The 26,844-nt window shown below is 39.1% G+C and overlaps 1 protein-coding gene across 3 annotated transcripts in view; it reads right to left on the minus strand.

Moving 5' to 3' along the window:
- Positions 1 to 293: 293 nt before the first annotated feature.
- Positions 294 to 26,844, minus strand: part of THSD7B (thrombospondin type 1 domain containing 7B) — an 855,837-nt gene continuing 829,286 nt past the window's right edge. The window contains exons 22-29 of one of the 3 annotated variants that reach the window (XM_032353821.1): positions 23,939 to 24,084; positions 18,459 to 18,618; positions 17,235 to 17,408; positions 17,039 to 17,134; positions 14,231 to 14,313; positions 11,900 to 12,092; positions 8,434 to 8,521; positions 294 to 1,584 (exon numbers count right to left, since the gene is read on the minus strand). In XM_032353821.1, coding sequence (XP_032209712.1) covers position 1,584; positions 8,434 to 8,521; positions 11,900 to 12,092; positions 14,231 to 14,313; positions 17,039 to 17,134; positions 17,235 to 17,408; positions 18,459 to 18,618; positions 23,939 to 24,084 — 941 coding nt within the window. In that variant the 3' untranslated portion in view covers positions 294 to 1,583. The remainder of the gene's footprint in view (positions 1,585 to 8,433; positions 8,522 to 11,899; positions 12,093 to 14,230; positions 14,314 to 17,038; positions 17,135 to 17,234; positions 17,409 to 18,458; positions 18,619 to 23,938; positions 24,085 to 26,844) is intronic. The other 2 variants (XM_032353819.1, XM_032353820.1) reach the window with 2 other exon arrangements.

The following is a 26,844-nucleotide window of genomic DNA, read 5'->3' on the forward strand; positions in this document are numbered from 1 at the left end:
AACTGGTTAATCAGTGTTAAATGCTTAACAGAAGTCCTGTATAAACGAAAACATCCTTTCTCTTCCTCGGTGTATCACATTTCTAACATTCCCATTTTCTGAGGACACTGACATATCAGTGTTTGGTTCTAGTGTTAGCTGAGCTTTAAATATTCCTTCAAAGCTACTCTGTGGAATTGTAGTTGGCTCTATTTCATAGTGTATTTGATAGTGTTGAGATTGCGGAATAAGAATCCCTTTCTCCGGCAGTGATTTCAGCTGTCAACCCCTACAGTAGTGACACAGGGAAACTGACAGCAAAACTGTTTTTTGTCAAGGCAAGGGCATTTCATAAGTGAATAAGTCTAGAATAGGCAATATCTCAGTCTCTTGAGCACTTTATTTGTTATAAATACAAGTCAATACCACAAGATGGCACCTTCTTACTCTCAACATCTACAATTACAAACAATTATCTTCATAAAATGGTTTCAGCTCTTTAATGTGTTTAGGTATTATTGAAACCTTATAAAAGCAAGACTTGCTACAAACAGGATTGGTGTTTGATGTATATTAAATGAGGTCAGATAATTAAATTCAAAAAAAGAATTTATAAATATTCAGATAAGAAAATTGAAATTACAAAAGCAGAGTTTGTTATCATTAAACTGAATAACCTGTGTGTATGGTATAGTATTATATCTACATGGCTAAATTTCTGTTAAAATAGTTTTAGTAATCAAATAATCTACCTCACTCTCCAATGTAATCACCTAACACTCAATACATATTTCATTCAGCAACCACCTAGCTTTCATCTAGACCAGCAGTTATGCCCACACCATTTTTTTTTTCAATAAATGCAACCCATGAAGTGCCATCACCCCCTGGCTACAAAACAAAATACAATATTTAAAGGTAAAAACTCAGAGAATTTCTGAAATGGTAAACCATTCTCTCTGTGTTCATGAAAATAGGCAATCCAATTTCAAAGTCTTTGAACCAATGTAAACTCTAGAAAACTCAGTGTTGAAATATGGGAAGAATAAAGACTTGCACTAATATAGTGCATAACAAAGCAGTGTCAGGCTCATCATTTACAGTAAATGCCTTGATTGGACTTTCCTCCAGATTGTCATCATGCTGCTGAAGATAAAGTTTACTGAAGTCTGTGGGAATTCCATCATGTTTTCTTCCTCCCATTTCCAAACAGGAAGAGAAGGGTTTTCAGGACCCTTGGGAAAATCAAAAAATTAAACACACACCCACAAACAATTTGAAAGCAAAATGGCAGACCTAAGAATCCTTGACTCCATGTTCAAATGAAGTTGAGGAAATATTACTTCTGCAATATTTGTATTCTGCCCAATGTATCACATCATGAGATTCCTCAAAAAACTGAGAAGTCTGAGAGCTACAAAAGAGAAAGCGGTTAAGGCAGTTGATGTCTACATTTGGATTTCTTTTTCAGGTTACATGTCTAAGTCTCCGTCGTAGGCTAAGGTCAGAGGCTTCTGTTGGGGAGGTGTGCTTTGATGTGGTTTTGGCTTCTTGCTGCAAAGGGAAAAGAATTCCTCAGATATAGGTTCACAGAGCTCTGTTTATCTGCCAAAGATAATTACAAGGTATAGAAATTCATGTGGTTAAATGACAAAAGATTGAGTGCTCTGAACATGTGGGTTTCTTTTTTGAATACTTGTATATTTTAAGGACAAGCTATCGTTTTTTTCAAAATCTTAAAAATGGTTTCATGGAAGCAATGAACTCGGTAGAGAGCTACTTTTCTCATTCTTGTTTATACTCAGTAATGCAACCAGATGCTGTTCACTAATTCCTAAGCTACCATGACCCTCCTATCAGAGATATTTCATAAGAGCAGCTGGAACAGCCAGACTCCTCTGCCTTACCCTAGTGGTGTTCTTAATTCGCTTCTGCTCTGACCTAAAACCTGACATTTGGATGCCATGTCACCAGAGTCTGCTAGGAAACTTTCTCTGATCCTGCACCATGCAGAGCCACTCTCGCCTGGTCTCTGTTTGACCTGAGGCTGACAACTTTGCCAGGTCAGGGAGGGCTGCTCTTCCTTCTCACAGAGAATCTGAAATTGACCAACCTGGGCAAATCATACAGTGATGGCCCAGATGTGGGGCAAAACAACCTGCATTATACTTTGTTTCTTAGTATGGGTAAAACTCAGTCTATGAAGGTTGCTAGTTTGAATTTTATCTCATCGTACCCCACCCCTACCATACTGTTTCTCTTCCTTCCTCAGTGCCTTTGCTTTGCCATGCCTTCAGAGCCCAGTTCTTTGGTGTTGCCAACTCTTGCCTTGTCTCCAAGTTATTTTACAGCAGCATCTATCATTAATTGAAAGTGTGCTCAGTGCCAAGCCCTGTGCTCAGCATTTTACATAAAATATCTCAATAAATCCAGAACAACCCTGGGCAGGGGGTGGGGAGAGCATTAGGGTCAATACTTTTTTACAGAGAAGGACTAGAGAGGTCACTTACCTTCTCCCAAGTGACTGAGCAGCTCAGGCTGAAATTTAAACACATCTAACACAGACGCCCAGGCCCTTCACCTCTTCAGTGCACGATCCATGCCATTAATTTGGCATGTGGTAGACACAACATTTTTTTCCGAACATAAGAATTTTTATACTTTGAACTTAGAAAAACACATTTTCATGTGTACAATTCAGTGGCATTTAGTATGTTCAGTGTTGCGTAACCATCATCTTATCTAGTTCCAGAACATTTTCATCACTCCAAAGAAAAACTCTGCACCCAAAAAGTTGTCTTCCTATTTCCCCTACCCTTAGCCCCTGGCACCCACTTAACTTTCCATCTCTTATCCGGATATTTCATACAGTAGAGTCCTACTATATGTGGCCTTTCTGTCCGGCTTCTTTCCCCTAATGGTTAACATTGTATTATGTGAATTTTACCATATACACAAAAAGAGATGCCTGATAGAATTAAAATGAGCCTAGAGAGTATCACCTAGTTCTAAAGCTTTTTTTTTTTTTTTGGTTTGATAATGAATATTACAAAAAGAAGAAATTAAAAATGATTTTAACACAGATCCTATCCGTGTTCCTGCTTGGCATCTGGGGTGCAGTGGGGACTCAGTGCATGCTGAGGGCTGGGCATGGGCTGTAGGCAGACACCTTCCAACCAGGGAAGCTGAGGACAGGCAGAAACCAGCTCTGGCATCCTCTGCCATTGGAAGCCAACTCTCTGATTGTGTGCTTCTCTGAAGGGTATTCACTGCATGATTAGAATAATATTCAATTTTATATATAAGCATATTCCGGTGGCTCTAGTTCTACTGCCTGGCCCAGACTCTAGCATCAAGAATGGACCCAGCTTGAAATGAGGTCCAGAGGATGCTAATCTGTAGCATTTAGAAGTACTAAGAGATCACACCACAGTTTAGGACAACCAAAAAGACGACAGCTGTGAATCTACAGTGGTGGTGGTGCTGATGAGAGTGGAGGTTGTCTTAATACAAGAGGGTTCATCTGAAATGATAGTTGGGATCTTCTCCATCCTGCACCTCCTGTCTTTTCAGAGGAGAAAGGAAGAGAACGGGAAGAGATATAGGTGCTTCCAAATAGTTCTTGACCATCTTTTCTTAATTAGCATTTGCCAAGGGCTACCAGGCAAAGAGAAATGAAAGAAGATCCCTGGGGAGTGGGGAAGAGGAATAGAGATGGCTGGATCTTGATACTGTTGTTGCCTGGGAGACAGCTAAACTTGGCCAGCCTGTTTGTTGGGCCTATAAAATTCTGCTCAAAGTATTAGAGATATGTTTATGAATGAGTTCCCTGTATGGGACTATGGAAAAGGAAAGGGGTCTCCTAATACATAGGCCTTAAATCCTTGTGGGCCATGGAATGCATTGGGGATCATTTGGATGAAGACCTCATTTTTTATGAATCACTTCAAATTGGGTAACGTCTCAACTGCTACTAATATCATAACTATGAATATGTGAGATCTGAGAAATTTTAGAGTTTGAAAGTTCTTAAATGCTGGTAAACTGAGTAAGGTCGTATATGCTGGGTAGCTGTGACTTTACAAATCTTCCTGACTAGTTAAAAAATGCCTGAGGAGAGGAGCTGTTCGTAGCAAAGTCAGCAACTAGAAGGCCTGTTTTGAGAGGCCCTGCTCTCTTTTCTTTCTCCCTTACCGGTACTCACTTTCCCCTTAAGAAATACATTTTCTCTTCAACTCTGGTATCAGGAGAGGTGTGACCACCTCACACTAAATCAGGACCCGCCGATGCCTGCCACATGGGCCACCACCACTCATCCTGTACCCACGGTGGATCTCTAATCCATCACACTATTCTTCCCTGTCGGACTGAGGTGTCACCTCATAACTCTTCCTAATGGAGCCCTCTTGACAGCCACCACCACTTCCAGGGTTGGCACAGGGATAAAGCTATTATGCACACTGACGGTAAGAGACCATTGCGTGACACACATTTAAAAGACCTCCTCTGGGATCATTTGCATTTTAGCAAAGGACAAACCCAAGAAGCCAGAAAAACAAACTGATGATGAAAAGGCATACTGCGGGAAATTAACAGCACCACTGAATTCAAGCCCCAAGGACCCATCCCCAGGCCAGGAGAGATTAAATAGCTTGATGAACACCTGAAATGGTCTTTGGTTTATGCAGCCACTCATGAGGGCGGAGCCTCAGGGAGTAGGTGCACTACTCTGAAACGTGGGCACGAAGATGGCCCATTTACGGAGATTGGATATGCTGGAGTTATCTAGAGCAATTTTCTGGCACTATGTCTAGATTGACTACAGGCTCACCCAGCGCTCGTCTTCGCTAAATTGCCTCATGGATCTTTATTGCCAGGGGAGCAGGGGCATCAGTAATATTTCAAAAACTTCGAGCACTAATGGTAGATGTACAAAGGGTTGTATCTGAACGAAGTGGTCCTTAAGAAGACGATTTTTCTATATTTTCTCAAAAGCATTTCTAAGTTTTATTATAAACTGCTTTCATCTAAAGTATACACCTAAGGCCTGGCATATTACAGCAGTTCTCTTGTCCTAAGCCTTTTATTTTGGGGAGAAAATATAAAATCTCCAAAACTGTCATCATCTAACTCCTCTGCAAGCTATTTAATAGAAGAAAATGCCATGAAAGTATCTATTTGGACTCTCTAGGCAGCTCCTGTGTAACAGGAAATGGTAGGTGTTTTGATATCAATAGGTTTGTTTCCAGGTCTATAGCTTACTTGGGAAACAAGGAGCCTCTAAAAAAATATGAAAACTGTAGCCACTGCATTGAACCTAAAGGGTTTTTAGGGTCACTCAAGAGAAAGAAATTGCACACCAGAAGACCAGTGGAAAGCATGTAAAGCTCTGGGCCTAGACCACTAGAAGTGATTTTACCAGGCTCATGACCTCAGATAAGTGATCCTCAGAAAAGTGAAATAACTTAGCTCGCTTTAAAATGGGTACAATAAGAGTAACAGCTCGGTAGATTTTTGTGAGGTCTGAAAAGGCAACCTATGTAAAATATTTATTCATCCACTATTCTACTTGAGGTGGTAGAGGAGGGAGATATTTAAGAAACAACTATAATCACAGCCTAGACAAGAGCTAGACAGGAGGAGGAATGGACAAGTTATTCCAGATTGTTTAAGGGAAAAATGCTGGCATTTGCATTTTACTGGGAAGAAGCAACAGAGTGTCAATAGCTAAACATGAAAATTCATTCTAGATGAATGGAATAGAAGGAAGAAACCCTGGAACCAGAATCATCCTTGCAAAATTAGAAGGTAACACTGTAAGTACCCTACTTAGTACATTCGGTACTTTACATTAAGTACATTCAGTACTTGGAAGTTTTTCATATAATGAAGCATTTGTAATACAGAAAATACATGATAGACATCAAAAATATACATGCACAGTACAGATATAATGGTAAACTTCCCTAATTCAGTGGGTACATGGGGTCTTGAATAAAACTTATGAAACAGCAACACAAACTAAAAGTGCTGTATCTCAATAACTTAGACGTGAAGATGGTAAACTTGAAAAACTGAACCTGACTGTGGAAAGGGAGGTGAAAGCAATAACGAAATAATCCAAAAGATGGACACAAGCTTTGTTCTCTACAAAAGAAAAGGAGTATGTTATAATGAACTAATTAATACAGGATTGTTGGGAGTTAGAACTAAACACATGGGTTAAATATTCCAGCAGAAAAGGTACCACTTTATCAAAATTAAGAGTTTATAAAGGAGGTAATTTAAAAGGAAGTCTTCAGTAAGAAAAAGTGATTTTGGCCTATCCAACACAGCAGACTATCTAAGGCATAGGGAAACTAAGGAAGCCTTAAGGATTGTTCAGGCTTCAATTGTGGAAGACTTTAGTTGGCTGGTTAGGCAGCCAAAACCTGACTTTCATTTTGTTGTCAAAGAAAGCCAACGCTGGTGTCTGAGTAGGAGAGGGGCTGATCATATGGCTTTTAGGAAGACCAATTTGGCTGTAGACAGACGAAAGGAACATTTGTTTTGAGTCCAGATATATAGTTATTGTGCTACTCCTAAAGGGAGAGGACTGAAGTCAAGCACTGAAGCTGAGAAAAAATAGATGTGAGAAAAAATAGATGTGAGAAATACTGTACTGTACTGGTCACTAAAATAAGGGAAAATTACACTGATGTTTACATTTTCTAGAAAATTGTTTCCAGGATTCAGTGATATACCTAATTAATCCCCCGAGTTTAGAGTCATTCAGAAAGGGCCTCAGGTCGTCTGGGTGGCTCAGTGGGTTAAGCCTTTGCTTTCGGTTCAGGTCATGGTGTCAGGGTCCTGGAATCAAGCCCCACATTGGGCTCTCTGCTCAGCAGGGAGTCTGCTTCCTCCTCTTTCTCTGCCTAGTTGTCACCTCTATCAAATAAATAAATAAATAAATCTTTAAAAAAAAAAAAAGAGGGGGGCCTCAATAAATATTTAATTTTGAAGGACTACAGAAATGTTAAAAGGCAAACTTAATGACTATTACTACAAATTACTACATCCCCAATTCTAAATCCTATGGTTCCCTCTACCCTGGAATACCTAAGAGATTAAAAATTAACAAGTGTGGTACATCCAAGTTTTTAAAGAAGAACAGACTATCTTATTCCCTTGCACTGTGTTGGTCCATTACTTTCAGAGAAGTTTCTCGTCTGTTAACCTTCCTATATTTTGTCGCAATGTAAGACCTTTTCCTTCTTTTCTAATCTGTTCCACTGATGAATGCAGCCTATCACTCCGAATCTCATATAAAGCTTTCAACTTCACATTTGTTCATTACGACGGGATCTAAGAATACACACAAAATTTATCGAGACATAAAAATTGGTCAGATCATTTGATTATAGGGTGAAGGACTAACCAAAGGTGTTACTTTTTACTACAGCTCTATGGAAAGAGTAGTTGGATAGAAATCCAATTTCTAGCACTAGAGGTGGCAGAAAGAATTAAAGTCATCTTATTTTCTTCACTAATTTTCACTGATCCAGGGCAAAGATTTATAAACCTGTGTAACCTTGGAAACAGAATCTGAGGCAAAATGTACAAAGGCTGGATTTGAATCGAGATTAAAACCTGGGTAAAAATTCTCAAGGAAATAGTTTAATAGATGATGAATATAAACATCTCAATTTGGAGAAAAAAGGTAGAGTAACACTTTGATCTCATGAAAGTAAAAAAAAAAAAAAGATCCTTTAGAAATTTTGCTTGGAAGCTAATAAAATATTCTCAACACACTTGGAAACATTCAAATGTATTTACTCCTGGCTAGTTTTAAGAGCAGCTCATCAACTAAAATACATTCTGTACAGTAAACCAATTATCATTTTCTGAGAATAATAAATTTTTAGGAATAAGTCCCTTACAAAATGGAATTGACAGAAGATTTTACATCTGGTCAAGGTAGATAAACACCTGGCTCTACTATTTAAAATGTACTAAACTGGTTGTTCGAACCTATGGGTCAAGATAGGTCAATTTAAGAATTAGAATTTTCTAGAGTAAAAGCTCTTAGCATTAACTTCAGTTTAGCATTACCTGGGATGCCTTTAAGTATCCAGATGACCCGGCCAAAGGCAAGACTAATAAAATCAGAATCACTGGGACTGGGAGCCAAGTATCAGTCCCCAGGAGGTACTAAGAGATGCTAAGATAAAGTCAAAGCGAAAAATAACCAAAATACTAAAATGGGGAAATCCTCACTAGTGATTTCCCTCTGATACCTTCTGATTAAAAGTAGGTTGTGTCAAATGAGGAAGGGAAAGATAAGTGATTTCAACTATTCTACTGTTGATAATTATTTGTGGGTAAAGGGTCCAGTGATAATGGCCAAGGATCTTTTAGTAAAACACATCACCGATCAGAACATGGAATATAAATGTTTTGTGAGTCAGTACTTACCAAAGAAGGTAGGAAGTAAATACTAGGAAAATCATGATAAGAAAACCTCCACCTGAGACGCCATAAACCCAAATTTTTACTCGGCCATCTGTTTAAGATAGAGATTAAATAACAAGCTTAGCATACAAAAGTCTTCTCATCTGAAATATTTATCATCTGAATTCTGAGACTGGCATAAGTCACAATCATAGTGGAACTACCCACATGCAACAGCTAGAAAACATCCGACAAAGGTGAAAATGTAAAATGTTAAGACTATCAAATTTTTCACAATGGCAAACACACCAGTAATCATTACTTCATAAAATCTAATGATTGTCAGGCTATTTTAAATGTATTTTTATGTGTGTTTAGTCTCATATATACAATACAGACAGTACCGCAATACATTTTGACAACATCAAGAGAAGCAAAAAATAAAGAGGCCATCCTGTAGGCAAAGCAAATTACTGTCACCACTTTGGTGACACCTGATGTTGAGTGAACAAAAACTAATGCCCAAAAGTAATAAACTCACTAAATTATGTCAAATTATAACCACGCGTGTAAAAGCACAGACATTATTTTTATGCCCTATCTGCCAGAGTTAAGAAAAATAAAACCACGTCAGTCTGATCTATTTTGTGATTTTTACTGTTATGTACAACTTGAGTGTAAGTATGGTTTTCTATGTTCTGTTTATGTGAGCACCGTCGAATGCTTGAGCGTTCCCAAGAACAGCCTTCCTTTCTGAAAGACACACACACACACAGAAGATTCATTACACTACATGAATTTAATTAACTGCATGTCCAAAAAATCATCAGCATCTTATTTGAAAGGCTTCTGTGGGGTGAACAACAATCAAAATCTATGGTAATCAACATTTGTTTGGAATAAAATCACAATTACATTCAATTATATTGTCACTCCCCATTAGAGTTTTTGCTTACAGGACACTTTAAAACCTCAGTCAGGTTTTAGAATGAGGTTTCAATGTAGTAATTATGTTTTTCTACGGTCATGAAACTTTTAACAAAGCTTTGATTCTGATCTCTTTGAAACACTAATGATGAAATCCCCACTTCTGAGTTTTTTACATTTGGGGGGTGGGGGGAAGTCTTCGCTAAGAGAGAAAGCACCTTTCATCTTCTTACTCCTAAACCTCACAGAGCTGAAGTATTTGGAGGCTCCAGAACTTTGAAATCCCCAGTGTAGAGGTATGTGGTCCATGTTACTTAAAAAAGAATATAACTTTTTATAATAACATAATGAACAGGATCAAACTATGAAGAAAAGGTAAGTCATGAAAAATAAGTTGTGCTGCTACCCTCTCTCAATTCCCAAGCCAGGAGCTACCACTGTTACCCTTTTCCTTTCCTTTAGCAGTTGAGTTTCCTTTTGTATAAGCAGACGTTCGAGTACAAGCATACAAATATATACATCTTTTTTTTGGTGGGGAGGGATACAAATGGCACATATTTTGAATTATACTTTTTTTATTTTTTATTTTTATTTTATTTTTTTTTTAAAGATTTTATTTATTTATTTGACAGAGAGAAATCACAAGTAGATGGAGAGGCAGGCAGAGAGAGAGAGAGAGGGAAGCAGGCTCTCCGCTGAGCAGAGAGCCCGATGCGGGACTCGATCCCAGGACTCTGAGATCATGACCTGAGCCGAAGGCAGCGGCTTAACCCACTGAGCCACCCAGGCGCCCGAATTATACTTTTTTTAGAAACAACTTCCCATGCTAGATCAGAAGACAGGTCTTATTCTTTTTAATATGAAGCATATTGGATAATTGTATCATTTTCTTTTTCCATTTTCTGTTTATAGACATTTAGATTGTTTCCACTTTAGAACAAACACTTGTAACAAACATTATTTAGTAGACATATATATATATATATATATATATATATATATATATATATATCTGTATGATGGGCTCTTAGGAAACAAATTTTAGGTCAAACTGTATGAGGTGTATTGCCTAAATGTCTTCCTAGCAGTTGCTCCAATTTATACTATCATGAGAAAAAAGTATACACATACATGTATTCACATCCAGGCTGCCACTGATGTCTTCATTAGCCCCCAGAGGCTAAGGACTTCACTTGTGGATTTGAGCATTCATTTCTCTAGAATCTCACACTAATTCTTCTTCCTGAACTGGGGGCTACAGGTAATGGGGGAGCCTGACTACATTTCCTACTACCCTTCCTTCAGATTTAAAGCTACTGCTCATTTAGTAACAAAATGAATGAGATGTTTAAAAAATCCATGGCCTGCCCAGATATAAAGCAGAATCAGCAGCGAATAAGATACTGTGGGCATCCTGAAAAGTTGGCTGAGGAGCGTACATCTGGTTTTTCCTAGATCTAGTTTCCTTTGGGCCCGGGCTCTGGTTTTTGCTTCATTTAAGCATATCATTAAGATGCTTTTGATACACAGAGGCCTGGGGTCTGAGAGGAATTCTCAGGGTATGTTTTGCGTGAGCTCTGTCTACATCTTCCCTCTCCACGTCCTGTCAGGCCTCTTTGCTTAGTTATTATTAGCATTTTTGTTTCCTAGCAAAGGTATGTATGATTCGCACCAAGAACCTTGCATTCATTTTCAGCATGCTTTGTAAGGGGGGAGCTGAGACAAATTCTATGACCTGCTTTGCAAATCTTCCTATCACTTACTAGTGACAAAACCTTAGTCAAATTCATTTTCGCTGTTTCAGACTCCTAATCTCAAAATCATTAGGTTTTTGCAACCTAATGAGATCATTGACTCAATACAACCAGCCCAGAACTGCAGGTTACACAAAGCTTCTAACGTTCACTCCTCTCCTTAATAACCACTAATTCCTGACTCCTACAGGCCCAACACTGTGATAAACCTCACAACACGCCTGCAAGGTAGGGGTCTTTGGACCTGTTTCCTCATTTATGAAATCAGTTGAAGAGATGAAGACATTACACTCAATCACAAAAGAGGGACATTCTGAGTTTTGATGTCAAGGTCTGTCTCTGAAATTAAGGCTCTTTACTGTTCCACCAGTGTTTCTCAAACCATATAGCATCCCTCAGCATTTCCTGAGGTATCTGCAGGTTCTTGATCTAAGGCAACTTCTGCTTTTAATTTCAATTATACACATATATTCACAGTTAAAATGGCATTCTCTTTTGCAGAGGTAATTTACAATGAAAAGATAACTCTAAAGGTTAGTATCATGGGGACTCAATTCAATAGCTCGTAGACTGGGGTTGAAAGAGACTTCTCTTCAACCATCCAGGAGAACATTTTACATTGAAAGGGACTCTCCCTTTATGACATTCAGATTTGAGAAACCTTGGATTGGACCACATCACCTCTTTCGTCTCTCCTCTTTTACTCCTTCCCTCCATTCTAAAGAATGTCATAAATGTCGTAATCAGTGGTGACAATAGGAACCCCGATGTCCCTCTATTAAATGTGTATTTCTTACTCTTCAATGTACCTGGATCAAGAGGTTGAAGTGACCATCCTTTAAAAATGTCATGTATCTTTGAATTCACAGGTCTGTTTTTCCCCGCAAGGTTCTTCACATCAGCTTTTTTCTCCTCAGAGCCAGGTACTTTCATACAGTAATCCAGGAAACCATTTGACCTCATGATCTCTCTGTAGCCCTTCTCACAACCGCAGACTCCACCCTACAGCATACAAAATAGTTTTCTGGTTACATGGTGATGAAAATGAACAATGTAAAAGTTGGAATCACTTAATAGCTGTGTGATGTGTTATGACAATTTGGGGTTTTTCAGCAATAGAGTTGCAAAAGAGATGAAAAACAGAGCAGTTCCTTTCTTGTGAATTCCAAAGTCAACCTTAAAGACATCATCAGATCTCATGCCTTCCAAGTAAGAAATCACAATTCTTTGTCAACAGAGGGCAACAATTCTATCCTTTTCTCCCTTACAGAGGTGTTCAAGGCATTTAATCAAATTATCCTCCATTCCCTGTCTCCCCAATGCAAATGTTTGAAATTCCTGCCCACTCACTGGAACTTGCTGCCCTTGATGCTGAGAAGTAAAGCAACAGGGATTATGTAAGAAGCGCCTTTGGGCTTTGTGCTCTTTGATGTCTGTTGCCCTGTCAGCTGCTGAATGTGCTTACCACCTTCTACCACTGATCACTAACTAGTCTGAACTACCTCTCTGCATGCAGGCTTGGCTTTGCACTCAAGGAGGGCAGCCTGAGTGGAGAAAAAGAAAAAAGACTTCACCAAAGGCACATGTTCCACAGTCTTCCTTGGAGGAACCCGGTGTCACACTATAACACATTCCTAGTTGGCACTGTAACAATGTGTCCTTCCTATTTCTCTGAACTCTTGATCATTTTCATGTACAATGAACCTCTCCAAGATGCTGGCTGGGGTGAGATGTAACAAACAAGGATTTCTCTCTGTCTCTAGAAGTGAAACTGAAAATAATTGCTCTTCTGTCCTCCAGTAAACATAAAGACAATAGAGAAGAATAGAATAAGTTGGGCATAAAATTATGAATCTGTATGAGTTTGCAGTAGGGGCACCTTACCTGAAACTATTTAAAATTTTTTGAACAGACTCTAGTCTCATATAGCCACTCAAGGCTGGGTGAGCCATAAGGATCGGTACATTTGGGTCATCGATTGTTAACTGAACACATGATGTTAAGGAGCAAAAGATACTAAAGCTAAGGAGGGCACCTCCATCTTCTACAAGAGGAAAAGGTAAGATAAGTACATTAAAATTAATAATTGCCGTTGTTTAGTAAAAGGCAGCATTCCTATAATAATGACATGACAGCATTTTATTTGAAGATGTTACATGATGTTTAATAGAGAGCTAATTAAGACGATTAAGATCACCTCTAATCTAACTGAAAAGCTGTAGCCAATCACATGTGCCAAAAGCTCAAGGCAAAAGGTTTTATTATGTTTATTTTATTATTTTATTGTATTGTATTTTAATAAAATACTATTTTATTTATGTTTTATTCAAGAGGGTATCCAGACAGCTGGTGGACATCTACACCTCCTCTTTTGCAAACCTGATGAGCCTAGAAGTTGTTGTTGACCTCTTTTCTCCTCTGTAAGCTTAGGCACTAGCTTTTCTGTGGAAGGAACTGACCCACCTTGAAGTGAAAGAGCCATAAAACAGGACGGAGTGCTTGAATTATTTTTAACAGGATCATTTTTGGAAACAGCACATAATAAGAAACCTGTTTCTTTAAGGAACATGATAGAGGCTCTGCTCCCTATGAGGGTCATTGATTAGAATACGCTGCACATTCTGCATTAATTCCTGAGCAGTGGTAAATGGGAGTGAAGGGAGAAGAATGGAAGAAAGAGCTCTGCTTTAAAAAAAAAAATGTACACATGTGCATACATACTTTTTCTCCACAGGCAAATATTTAACTTATTTTAAGTGAACTGAAAATTTATTCATATTAGTGTAGTCAGGTTACTAAATAATTAGTAAATATGAACACTGATAAGATCTTTCAAAATCATTTGGGTAGCTGAAAAGCTAATAATGAAAGAATAAATCAACTGAGAACATTTATTGATAAGCAGAGCTAATATGAATTAACTATCTGAAAGGCAGATTTGGCTATAGCCTTAAGACATGGCTCTATTAAAAAAAAAAAAAAAATCCTTAATGGCTGTGATTATTCCTGCAAATTCCTCTAGATGGTACCGTGAGCACATGGAACTGCTGCTAGGGCTGTAGCTTGTGGGACGGAAAACATCCCCCAGCATATGCAGAACACAGCAGTTAAAGGTCTAGAGGCTTCAGCGCGGGACTCACCTGTGTACAGTAAGAGAAAGGTTTTTTGCAGGCTGGATTACACTGCCGAATAGCAGCAGGACGTGCCTGAGGGGCGCAGCCTCCTACAAAGAAAAACAAAAACAAAAAGAAAACAAAACAAAAAACACAAAACCCACCATCATTTGTGGACTTTTCTATGATAAACATTAAAAAAAAAAATGGTTTTCCTCTCTGGGCACTCTGTGACAGTACTCTTTTTTATATGCATCTGCTGACACATGGTCCAGCTGTATTTTATTGATTAGGAAGAATTGTTCAAGATGGGAGGCTCTGCCAACAAGACGGTTGCGGTAGTTTTTGTACCTATTCATTGGCAAATGTGATTCTATCACAGGACTCTGCTTGAGGGCCACATCTGTTTGCCGGGCCAGAAAAAGAATGGATGAAATTTCAATTTCAGTTCAGGAGCCCAAAGTACACCTGCTCAAATACCCATTCTTTGTATATTTTTCTCCAGTGCCTGAATACCCCAACTAGGCAATAAGCCAATTGGCAACAACCAATGTTAAAAGAAAGCCACAAATAGGTTCATGGACCACAATAGCAAACTTCTTGGTAAAGCTTTAAAATATATCTCAGCTAGAATGCATACACACACACACATACACGCACAGTCACAAATGGAGCTTGACACATTTTTTAAAAAAGCAAATGTATAAGCTCCTAGAGAGGAAGTCATACATCTGATAAAGTACTTGCAGGTATTAAATATTTTTGAGTAAATGGATGGAATAATGTCTCTGTACTCTGTGATAATTTACACATTAGTTATGCCTTTCAGGAGTCAGGTACTAGGCTAAGAACTTGATGTATTGAGGGTAGCATTTAAATTGTATTTATGTAATACTGGTTTCACTTATAGATTCTAGCTTTTGCCTTACTATAATTGCCACCCAGTTATAGCTTATGATTGGGTACCTAGCAAAAAGCTTTTAGCCCAAGATGGTGTAGGAAACAGACCTACGTTTTCCCTGTGAATGAAGCAGCTAAATTCCTAGTGTTACTGAAAAAATAAAAATCCTCACAGGGTAAAAAAAACAAAAAAACAAAAAACAAACACAAACCTAAAATCCAGAACTATACCTCCGTGTGAATGGATAATTTGGACAGAGGAGTAATAACCACATGGTGGTGTTGCTGCCAGTACTGCTTGGGGCGGGTAGGGGGGTGTTTCCACTCTTTTAACCAGAGATCTCCAAAGAGCAGTGTCTGCGACCCTGGGGACAGAATCTCTAGGAAATTGGTAGAGATTCCCTAGAATCTCTAGTAGTCTTATCTAGACGACACCATGCATCTTCTAGTATCTAGAAGATACTAGAATTTGTGTAGCTCATACAAATGTTGTTTAAACTTAAAAAATGAAATGAAGCTGATAGTTAACAGCTGATGGTGATAACCTGAGCTCATCAATGGATGGCCCAGTGCTGTACACTGTGCAAGTCCATAGAGGAGAATTTGATAGTGTAACCCGCACCAGCCTGCTCTCAGGGTGCTGAGAGGATGCTGCTTGTGATGTTCCTGGTTAAACAGATTCACAACAATAACTTACAGAACGAGCAAGCAGCTTAAAATAAATTACCATATGGATAAACTACGGATTAAAGGGAATACAATAACACAAATATAGGCAAACAAGACAAAGACAGGGCTGACAATTCTTCCATTCCTATGGAAGAATAGAAATTCTCATTGATATGATAAGCTCTGTCAGCTGCAGTAAAAACAATAACAATTTTCTCTGAGAAGGCATTAAAAAACTTTAAAATTGAGATCATTTGTACAATCAGATTGTATCCACTGTCATGAGTAAAAAACCTTTGCTCCATCTATGTTTAGATATTAATAATAATGACTAGCAAAATATCCAAAACCAAGCTTCCAGTGCGATACATTTTTTTGCACCATTAACAAATTTATTATATCTTTATCCACCCTTTTACATTCAACTTTTCTATGTGTTTTATAATATGATATGGTAGCATCGTATAGCATAGAATGTTGAGATATGTCCTCAAAAACTTTTTACTGAGAAGGTACATGATTTAAAACTTTAGAGACTGTTGTTTTAAACTCCCATGTGTCTTTTTCAGACTTTGTCTCAGAACATGATATTTAAGGAAATTTTATTGTGTAAGTTGTTGGATATTATGGGTCTTGGGATAAAGTTGTTTGCTTTCTAAGATGCAAAGGTCTATTACTCAGCCATAAGAATGAAGTCTTGCCATTTGCAACAACATGGTTGGACCTGGAGGGTATTGTGCTGAGTGAAATAAGCAAGACAGAAAAAGACAAATACCATATGATTACACTTATACATAGAATCCAAAAACAGAACAAATGAACAAACAACAAAAAAGAAAGAACCAGACATAAATACAGAAATCAAACTGGTGGTTGCAAAAAATGGGGGTAGGGGGGTGGGTCAGGTAAAATGGGTGCAGAGGATTAAAAGGTACAAGTTTCTAGTTATAAAATAAGTCACAGGGAAGTAAAATGCAGCATATGGACTATAGTCAATTATACTGTAATACTGTTATCATGGTGGGCATCTTGTATATAATTATTGGATCACTATGTTGTATACCTAAATCTAATTTAATGCTATTATGCCAAGGATACTTCAATTAAAAATTTAAAACAAAATAAGGCCTAATGACAATTTGCTATGAAGATAATCTAAGGCCACCTGCTCAGTCTTCTCTTATACTTTGTAAGCTAATTCTTCTCACAAACAGCAACACTCAGAGATCTTTTTCAAGTGCCCACACAAATCTTAGGCAGGAATACCTGTGACATTAATGCCATCTGAACGTTGGCACCATACAGTTCGTTCATTATTGTTCCAAAGACTTGCTTTCCATGTGTAGTGATAACATTTGCCTCCTGCAAGTAAATATGATAACAGCGGTTCTATTACACCTCACATAAAAATAGAATAAGCATTGATCAATCAAGGCTGAGAATCGAGAAGTGCTCTTGGTACCTGTACAGGGGCGTGTTTCTAGAACCTGCTGGGGGCAGCTGTCTTGGTTCTCAAAAGACTGGACTATAAATGCCCTTGACCTAGACTGGCGGCCCATGGTCTCGAAGCTTCTTCCATTGATGCAGGTTAATTCACATGTGCTCCATTCTGACCATTCCATTAAGTGGCAGTCTCCTGGATGGTTGTGCAGGGCAGAGGAAGGAAAATAATATGAAAACTGGCATTTGAAAACGTTTACCTGGAAAGGGTACACAATGACATCTGTGGTGATGGCACAGTGACAGGGGTGGGTTGTACACACTATACATGCCAACTTGATCAATTTTTCACTTAGGATATGCTACGAATGATGATTGATGGCTTAACTTAGTTTAGCAAGAAAGTATAAAAAACTAAATTTTCATTACTTCACTTCAAATCATGGCAGCCTTATCTAGAGGACACCGTGTACCTTCTAGTAATAATAAACTTCTCAAAACAATAACTCAGTTTTCAAAGAGAGGTGTAACGTCATAAAATAGACATCCATAGAAACCATATAAAAGGGAAAAGCTGGTCTCTGAAGTGGGATATCTTTGAGTCTAAAGGATGTTTAATAATTTGGACATACACAATTGTGTGTGTATATAGATATATGTGTCTACATACACCTGGACCTATTCAGCTTCCTGAAAGGCCATATCAGCTAGGTTGGTTATTAGGACTAAAAATCAACGCATACATTTTATGTAACTAATAATGACCTTGACAATTACAGAATGCTTTCATGAACCTACAGCCTTACTTGTTTCCACACACCATCTTTCAGGGGTTCATCAACTCAAGGAGCCAGTCAGCATTTTTTCGAGTGACAGCCAGTGTGTTAGACGCTGTCAGGTTAGGCATTATTAACAGATTTTCTAGATAGAACAATCGTTGGTCCAAGGCACTAGATTCTATGATCCTGATAAAACATCAGTGATTTGACAAAATTCTAACTTCATTCTTAAATTTCCAAGTCTGGTGCCTTTTTTTCTTTCTTTCTTTTTTTTTTTTTTTTGGCTTCTTACCTACCTTGCCTCCATTGAAGCTGTAGGGATCTTCCAAAGTGATAATTTTATTGCATTTTTAATTGTGGTTAATTCAAAATTTCAATTTTGATGAGAGCTTTTCCAGGAAAAAAATTTTTTTAATGACTTTAAAAATCCACAGGCAAGTCCCTCCCAATCGTTTAAAACTACATACCTGGGCAAGGCACAGAACATGGCTGTTTCAGGATGCTGTCTTGAAAGGGCATTTCTCCACACAGTGCAGCGTCTACACTTACAGCTGACTGAGAGCTTGAACCATTGTGGACCATGCAGGACAGGCTGCGGATCTGGACTCCTTCCCCACAGTCTCCACCCTATTAAAGCAAAGAATACTGTCAGAATTACCCAAACAATAAGCATCTCCCAGGTTTTTGGCTCTGGCCACCTCTCACCCAAGAAAAATCAGTAGCTTCCTTCTCTTGGGAGTTATCTTTCAATTGTTGACAATAAAGCATCAATGAGCAATTCTCTTAGAGCTGACAGAGAAGCTGAAGTAGAAATGCAAATTTATTCCATGGAATTTATGTACTCAGATTAGGACGATTCATTTCGGAACTCAGCCAGGATTGACTGAATAAGAACAAACAATACAGAATTTGTCTAGGTGTATGTATTAAAATGGCCTAATCCATAATCACTCCCCAAGAGAGCATGTGTACAGCCACAGGGCATACATTTCTCTTTTACTTTGCTTGTTTTTCTTTGGTAGGGAATTCAGTACTTTCTTATATGGAATAGGCTGGGGTTTCCAATAAAACACCGATTTTTTCTCTTGCCACAAGAAGTTGTTTTCCCAGCATGCCTTCTTGTTGAATAATTTTTTTTTTTTAAAAGATACGTAATATAAATCCCACTCAGATTTTTCTGGGCAATTAGAAAAAAATTGTGCAATGTATCACAGAAACAGAAACATAGAACTGGAAAGCTCTTAGTGATTATCTGACCTAACCATCTGCCTGATGAAAGGTTTCCCACTATAATGTGTTTGGCAGATACTCATGAGTATTTTCTCCTCAGTTTTTGTCAGGTGTTTGTACTTCAAAAATAAGTCCACTGGATATGAGGATAGCTTTAGAGAGCAGCTCTGTTTTTTCCATAAGTACCATAGAAAATGGAGCGGAAGGCAGAGCTTCTATGCTGAGGAGGTAAAATCCCAGGATGGCAAGAGAGAAGGTGAGGAACTACAGCAAATACAAAGTAGTGAGTTATCAAGCTGGCCTCAATTTCACAACTTCACAAAGTAGTGAGTTACCAGTTGGCTTCTTGGACACCCATGTCTTCCAGACAGGCCATGTGATAACACCATGCCTTGGTACCATCTAAGACGAGGGAGGGAGGCAATCCCAGGCAATATTAACTCCCCTAAACTTCTGAGCCATGTTAGTTCCCGCTAGTTCCAGAATTCAGTGGAAGAGGTAGAGTTTTCATGACTACTGATCGTATGGCGGGAGTCCAGAAGGAGAGAGAAAGAGCTAGAGCAAGTTCTCTGCACCCATGCTGCTGCAATCAGGGATGCCACATGCTCTCATCCATCAACTCCTTATTAGGTGGCAGTCTGGTAACTGTGCCCTGCACTGGGAAAACTGGGTTTTATGTTCTTTTTATGCCTTCCCCACTGCAGGAGCCAGAAACTGCCTTTCTAAGGATTTGGAGCTGCTGTGGCCTTTGGAGCGGCAGGAACGAAGGAGGAGGTTGTTGACCATTGCAGTCAGAATGGAGGGCCAGAGCATAGAGCAGGTCTGGGGTAGGTGCTGGGCCTGCTGAACACCAACCAGGGCCAGGCATCGTGGCAGCAGCTGCTGAGTGCCAAGGGCAGGTTGCTGGACAGACTGCTGGACATCCAGGCTGGTACAGTGCGGTTGCTGAGAAAAATGCTTTACATAATAAGGAAGTTAGGATTCAAAGACCTATTAACAAGAAAGAAAAGGTGTAACTTAGAGGAGGTCCGAGTTGGAGCAACTTAAAGCTTGAAAATCTGAAGAGGCACATAAATTGGGGCCATCACCTTTGCTTCTAGAGATTTTAACAAGAGCTAGCATTTCTTTATCCAAGATGACAATTTCACACCTGATTTATCAACACTTCATAACTGCTCCAGTCTTTTCTCTGGCCACTATGAAACTGTCAAAAGAAACGCACCCTAATTTCGGACCCAAGTGCATTTTTTGGGAAAGAGAGGTTCAGACTTAATTCGCAGCAGATTCATTTAGCTCTAGTAAATGTTTACTCTCTAAAGTGGAAAATAGTATAAGTAGAATTTATTTTTTAAGGGTCTCTCTTAGAAGTCATTATCCTGGATGATGGGTCCATTGCTGACTTGTCCAAGGTGATGTTTTGCTACAGAGTGTGTGGAGAGAAGAGTATGAAGGCACAGTAGCATGTATGACATTTGAAATTTGCTGTCTGGAACTTGGGTAACAGAAGATGCAACTGATTAGAGTTTTGTTTGAAAAGACAGGAAACAAGTCTCCATCAGGGATGCCTTTAAACACCAGGACAAACAATAATATGCTTCTCGTATGTATCCAGAGCCAACCTGAATCTCTTCCATCTTTGACAACAGCAGCCATAAAATGAAGAGAAATCAGTATCTGAAGGATAATCTCATTCACAAAGCAAGCATTCACTCACTCTCATTCATGAAGCTTTATACACTAGAGGCTGAAAACAGACCTAGGCTTCTGTGAGCAAGACTGTCAATAACCAAGGATTCCCCCACTGACACTCCTCTGTCCCCATCATTGATGGACGTATTATATGTTCTGAATTGGCATCTCCACCAGATGTGGATAGGGAGATGGTGACAATAATCATAATCACAGTTTTAATCAAAATTATAATAGCAGCTACAATTTATTGAGCTCTTAATTTATGCCAGGTACCATGGTAAGCACTGTATTAAAATGGTGTAATCCCAGTGAAAAGTTTCCAGAAACACAGGTACGATCTCTCCTGATAAGAGATGAAAACAAAAAGCAAAACAAAACAAAACAGAACAAAAAAGAACAGACTTGGAGAGCTTACAGACTTGGCAAAATTTGCAGAGCTAAGAACTGACAGAACCTTGACCAAAATAAAGCCCGCTAGACTCAGGAGTCTGAGCTCCTAAAACAGATTTATCAATCTCTATGTGGATACATGTTACCAACGGAGGACTCTGGAAAGAAAAAAATCAGAAAACACTAAAAAAGTAAAGCCTGAGGATGAATGCTTCCTTGTGCTAATCTCTTTCCATGTAAGATTGTGGCTGAACTGGCACATCCGCTGGGCCCTATGTTAGCTCCTCTGTCTGATCGATTGGATGGCAGTGGGCTACGTGGATATCCCCACTACCCTCAGGGAGTGAGTGCCCAACCTGTATTTGGCAGGTAAGGACAAGGAGAAGCAGGGGTGCAGCTGTGCGAGTGGGGATTTTCCTTTGTGTGCAGAGGCCCACATGTATTTTGATCAGTTGTTCCAAACTCTGTTGACATATACATTTAAGAAGAGGCAACCTTCCAGAAAGATGTGGGTTAGCCATCTCAAGAAGATTTCACAGTTAGGCTTCAAGAAAAGCAGAAATGCAGCTTGAACTCGGGCAAAATTCAACTCCTATCATCATGCTTCTCTTTCTCTTTCACCTCTTCTTTTTTCTGTACCTTTGTTTCTTCTTGTTTCAGAGCTACTTATTTCAACCACAAGGTAGGAAAATGTGACAGGTGAGAGTTCGCAAATACACGATCTTCCAACAGCTTTAGTACCACTCCAAATTCTTAGGGAAGAAGGCTGAAGGTGTACCCACCATTTGCGTAAGGTGCCAACCCTGGAACAATTAACTCCAAATGTGTTTTTCAAGAGCTTTGCCTGGATTAAGTCAAACTGCAGACTTCCCTCCTGCCTGGAGGTGCCAGTGAATTAGAAGCAGCTCATCTAGAAATCGGAAGCAGTTCTGAGATTTGAGGATACACTTGCTGCTAGGGGCTCCCATGGCCTCCAAGCCTGGGTATCTCCAAAGGATGTGATGACCCCCAACCCCCACTGGCATTTCTGAAGAAAATGTTTACAACCCACTGCTCTTGCTCCTGTGATTCTGGCAAAAGCTCAATATGTGACAGCAACCTGAAACACTACATTTGCTATAGCCCCATAATGTTCCCATGGGACAAGTGGACAGATATGTGTGTAAAAAAAAGAAAGGCTCCTGGGTGGCTCAGTGGTATAATGCATCTGCCTTTGGCTCAGGTCATGATCCCAAGGTCCTGGGCTTGACCCTGCACTGGGCTCCCTGCTTGGTGGGGAGCCTGCTTCTCCCTCTCCCACTCCCGCTGCCTGTGTTCCCTATCTTGCTGTATCTCTCTCTATCAAATAAATAAATAACTCTTAAAAAGAAAGAAAGAAAGAAAGAAAGAAAGAAAGAAAGGCTCCTGACACCTGAGAAGATAAAAAGGGAAGGTACGAAAGAACAAGTAAGGTAGAAGTAGTAGTTGTACGCCTGGCAAGACTTGGAGTAAGGGGCTTATCAGGCCTGCATCTTCCCACCCTCCCCGCTAACTTTCATCTCCCTTCCCCTGCAATGGGTTCCTGAATTCTTTGAGTTTATTTTCTCTACTCTGTCAACAGTTATCACCGCGCTAAGGAAAAACATTCCTTCCATTTCCTTATTGGGATTCCAAGCGGCATTTGGAAATTGCTCAAGATTTAGGAAAGAAGATGATTTTCAACTCATAGACAAATTATTCGTATTTAAAGCCATTAGGTTACTATTGAATTAATGAGCATGGTTCTCTTATTTTCTGTAAAAAGGAGACTGAACAAATGTACCACACACTGCTGTTCCTCTGGGACTTATTAAAATCCATGGGCATTTAACTTCTGCAAGACAGTAATGCGGCATGACAATGTCATCCTGACAGGAACACTAAACATCTCTCGGAGAATACTCGGCAGATTTCATAACGTATAATCACAATTATTGTTACCTAATTAAAATGTGCTTTGGAATATGAACTGAAGGATAAGCTAGTAAAATAAAAACCTAAAGAAAATCAATTGTGCTTTTTCTTATACAAGAATCCACAGAGAAAATGCAAGAGAGGATCTTTGCTGATCTAGCAAAAGCTCCGTGTATGTAATATATGATGATGTTGCTAGGCATTTATATTTCAGGTCAATAAAAAAGTAATCATTGAGGAAAATGTAGTAACCTTGGTTTGTGTAATAATGTTAAAATATAACTTTCATACACTTTTGGTTTTCTGCCCATATGCAAGATTTTGTCTAAGCCTTAAAGTGCCTCTTGAAGAAATAAGGCAAGCTGTGCATTTCCATCACATCAGGGTTTTGCCTAATTAAATAATACTTTGATATTTTCAACAAGCTAAGAACATAACATTGTATTCCAGAGAACACCTAAGAGAAAGAAAGTCCCATGATCCCATGAGAATCCATGCCTAATGAATGACTATTTTCCTGGCAATAACACTCGGCATAAGGTTAAGTCATTCGGTTGTATTTTTGCGTGTGTTCTATTGCATAAAAATACATAGTGTCAGGCCCCTAGTGCTGTGAAATCTATTCCATCCACACACAGGTTGAGCAGACAAATGCTTTAGACCAACTAAAAAGCATTTCTTTAAATATCATCACGTGACCTACCTCCAATTTACATGCAGACCAGTTGCCAAGGACCCAGCTGTAGCAAGGCGTCACTGGGCAGGTTTTCTGCTGGGTCAGCTCTGTTGGGCATGGCCGTCCTTCTCCTTGGGTTGGCATAATGACGAATCGAGCCCGGCTCATTTGACCTAAAATGATAAAGAAGGTGTTGGCTTTTTGTTTATAGGCTGGCTTAGTAAGAGAATTAAAAAAAAAAAAAAAAAACAGAATGGGGCGCCTGGGTGACTCCGTGGGTCTCTTCAGGCCACGGTCCCAATGTCCTGGGATCAAGTCCCGCATCGGGCTCTCTGCTCGGCAGGGAGCCTGCTTCCTCCTCTCTCTCTCTGCCTACTTGTGATTTCTGTCAAATAAATAAATAAAATTTTTTAAAAAAACAAAACAGAATGTTGTCTTACATACACAAGTCTTCATTAAAATACACCGAACTTTGTCATGTCTGGCTCTCAGTTTTTCCTGCCATTTTAAGTTAGTTTCTTATTGACATGCAGGTTATGGAAGATTTCCATAATGCTTAAGGTCTTGGAATTCTGTCTGCCTTTTACTTTAGTCTTCCTAACTCCAAACTCTGTACTGTTGCCCAAATAGACTGATCCTGTAAACATTGAGGGAGTGCTAATTAATTTGACAAATATTTATTAAGCTGCAGTATGATCCAGGCATCTTGCTATGTGCTAGGAATACAGGGATGAAATTGCCAGATTTAGCTTCTGCCCTCATAGACCATGTACTTTAGGCCAAAATTTAAAAAAAATATTAAAAATAGAGTTATATCTTTCTTGGTAGGTTCTAAATTAGCAAGTAGGGTGAAAATTGCACACAACCTAAATTATCCTAGAAAATTCCTTAGGAAGTTGCCATCCCAAGGTCTCCAGACTATCTTTCAATTAATTCAATAGGGACAATTGTCCTACAGCTTAGAGCCAAATTGTTTTTTCACTAAACACAAGATGAATGAAGTTGTTGGCTTCTGTGAAGGAGGCTGGATGTTTGAAAAAAATATGTTCAAATACTGGTATTCCAATTCATTAAAAAAAAAAAAAAAGACAACTGGTTAATAGGAATAGCCAAGGAAAAAGCAGGGCTCCCATGTCATTTAACACCCACTCATAAGCATCAGGTCTTAAACCTGTTAAAGGGGAACAGTGGGCAGAATTTAAATGTCTGAGTTTCTCTCTTGCTCTCTCTCCCCAACTCACTCCTGTCCTTAATCTGTCTTTTTTGATGAGATACTATGTACAAGTAGTTTCATTGCTATTGTCTGTGAATATGATGTCCTTCCACTGTTGTTAAAAAGTTAACTATTTAATTGTATTTGTGATTAAAAAACAACAACAACAACAACAGACAGTTCCATGACAGCATGTTATGGGGGTACATGCCAGTCTGGGAAGGAGTCAGAGCATTTCCATGAGCAGCTGACCTTTGAGCAGAAACCTGAAGAAGTCAGCCAGGCATGATGTACGAGAGGTGTCTCGTTGCCGAAGAAAGGGCACATGAAGAAGCCCTGAGATGCAAAGGAGCAAACCACATTTGTGGCACTGACAGAAGGCCAGTGTGGTCCAAACAGAGCTAGGGGAAGAATATGTTGAGGAAGTGCTATTAAAGCTATTTAAAATTGTTGTTGTTGTTTTTTTAAAGATTTTATTTATTTATTTGACAGAGAGAGACCACAAGTAAGCAGAAAGGTAGGCAGAGAGAGAGGGGGAAGCAGGCTCCCCACTGAGCAGAGAGCCCGATGTGGGGCTTGATCTCAGGACCCTGAGATCATGACCTGAGCCAAAGGCAGAGGCTTTAACCCACTGAGCCACCCAGGCGCCCCTATTAAAGCTATTTAAAGTGGGGTCTTTTAATTGATGTCACAGATTCTAGATTTCTATGTTAAGAAAAATGGAAAGTGAGGGAGAACTTCAACACAGAATTCCCTTGAAAGCCCTGGGTCAAGATAATTCTCAGATGTTCTCAAGTTCGGGGATGAGTAAGAGTGACTCATCTTTCACTAGACTAGACCTTTTCCTGGCTACTAGAAGATTACAGATTTTGTGCTAAACTAATTCTCTCTGAGAAAACCTATGGGGAAAACTAGAAGTTGTTTTTGTTCTTGTTTGAGTTAGATTCCACTCCCAGTGTGGAACCCAGGGTGGGGCTTGAACTTACCACCCTGTGATTGAGACCTGAGCCAATATCAAGAGTCAGATGCTTAACTCACTGAGAAACCCAGGTGCCCCTAGGAGGATCCAGTCACCCCATTCTTCATCCTTAAGGTTCAGGCTCTTGTCCCTAACACGGTACTTCACATGTATTAAGCACTAACTGAATATCTGTTAAATTCATATTTTTATACATTGTCTATGTAATATCTGGTATCTGAAAATGTATGATAATATATCAATTATTGAGCAAGTACAAAGTACGAAGGTAATGTTCTAAATACTTAAATGCTGAAGGATAAAACAACGCTAAAGGAAAATTCTTCCAATACTTTGGATAAGGAGGAGGAGGGAGACTCTAACTCACTTGTCTAAGGTCAACAAAATGAGTGAAGTGAGTAAGGTGCAAGACAAGATTCAAAGTCAAAGTTTTGGTCCAGAGGGTGCTGTATTAGTCCTGAATTGAGAGAGCAAGGATAACCACTTACCACGTCCTTTTATGGGAAACATAAAAGGAACTTTGGATGAAGATAAATTTGAGTCAGCAATGACATGTGTTTGGTTAACGACAGAATCAACCCATTCTTCCTGGGTGTGAACTCATATGAAGACCATGCATTTTTGATGTTCTCCCCAGCATGACCCAATTCAAATCATAGTAGTTGGACATCATTCATCTGAAATCTTGTCCCTGCTTGGTGAATACATTTGGTTCAAGATTTTACATTAATTCCTGCTTAA

The sequence above is a fragment of the Mustela erminea genome, chromosome 8, assembly GCF_009829155.1.
Source record: "Mustela erminea isolate mMusErm1 chromosome 8, mMusErm1.Pri, whole genome shotgun sequence".
Lineage (NCBI taxonomy): Eukaryota > Metazoa > Chordata > Mammalia > Carnivora > Mustelidae > Mustela > Mustela erminea.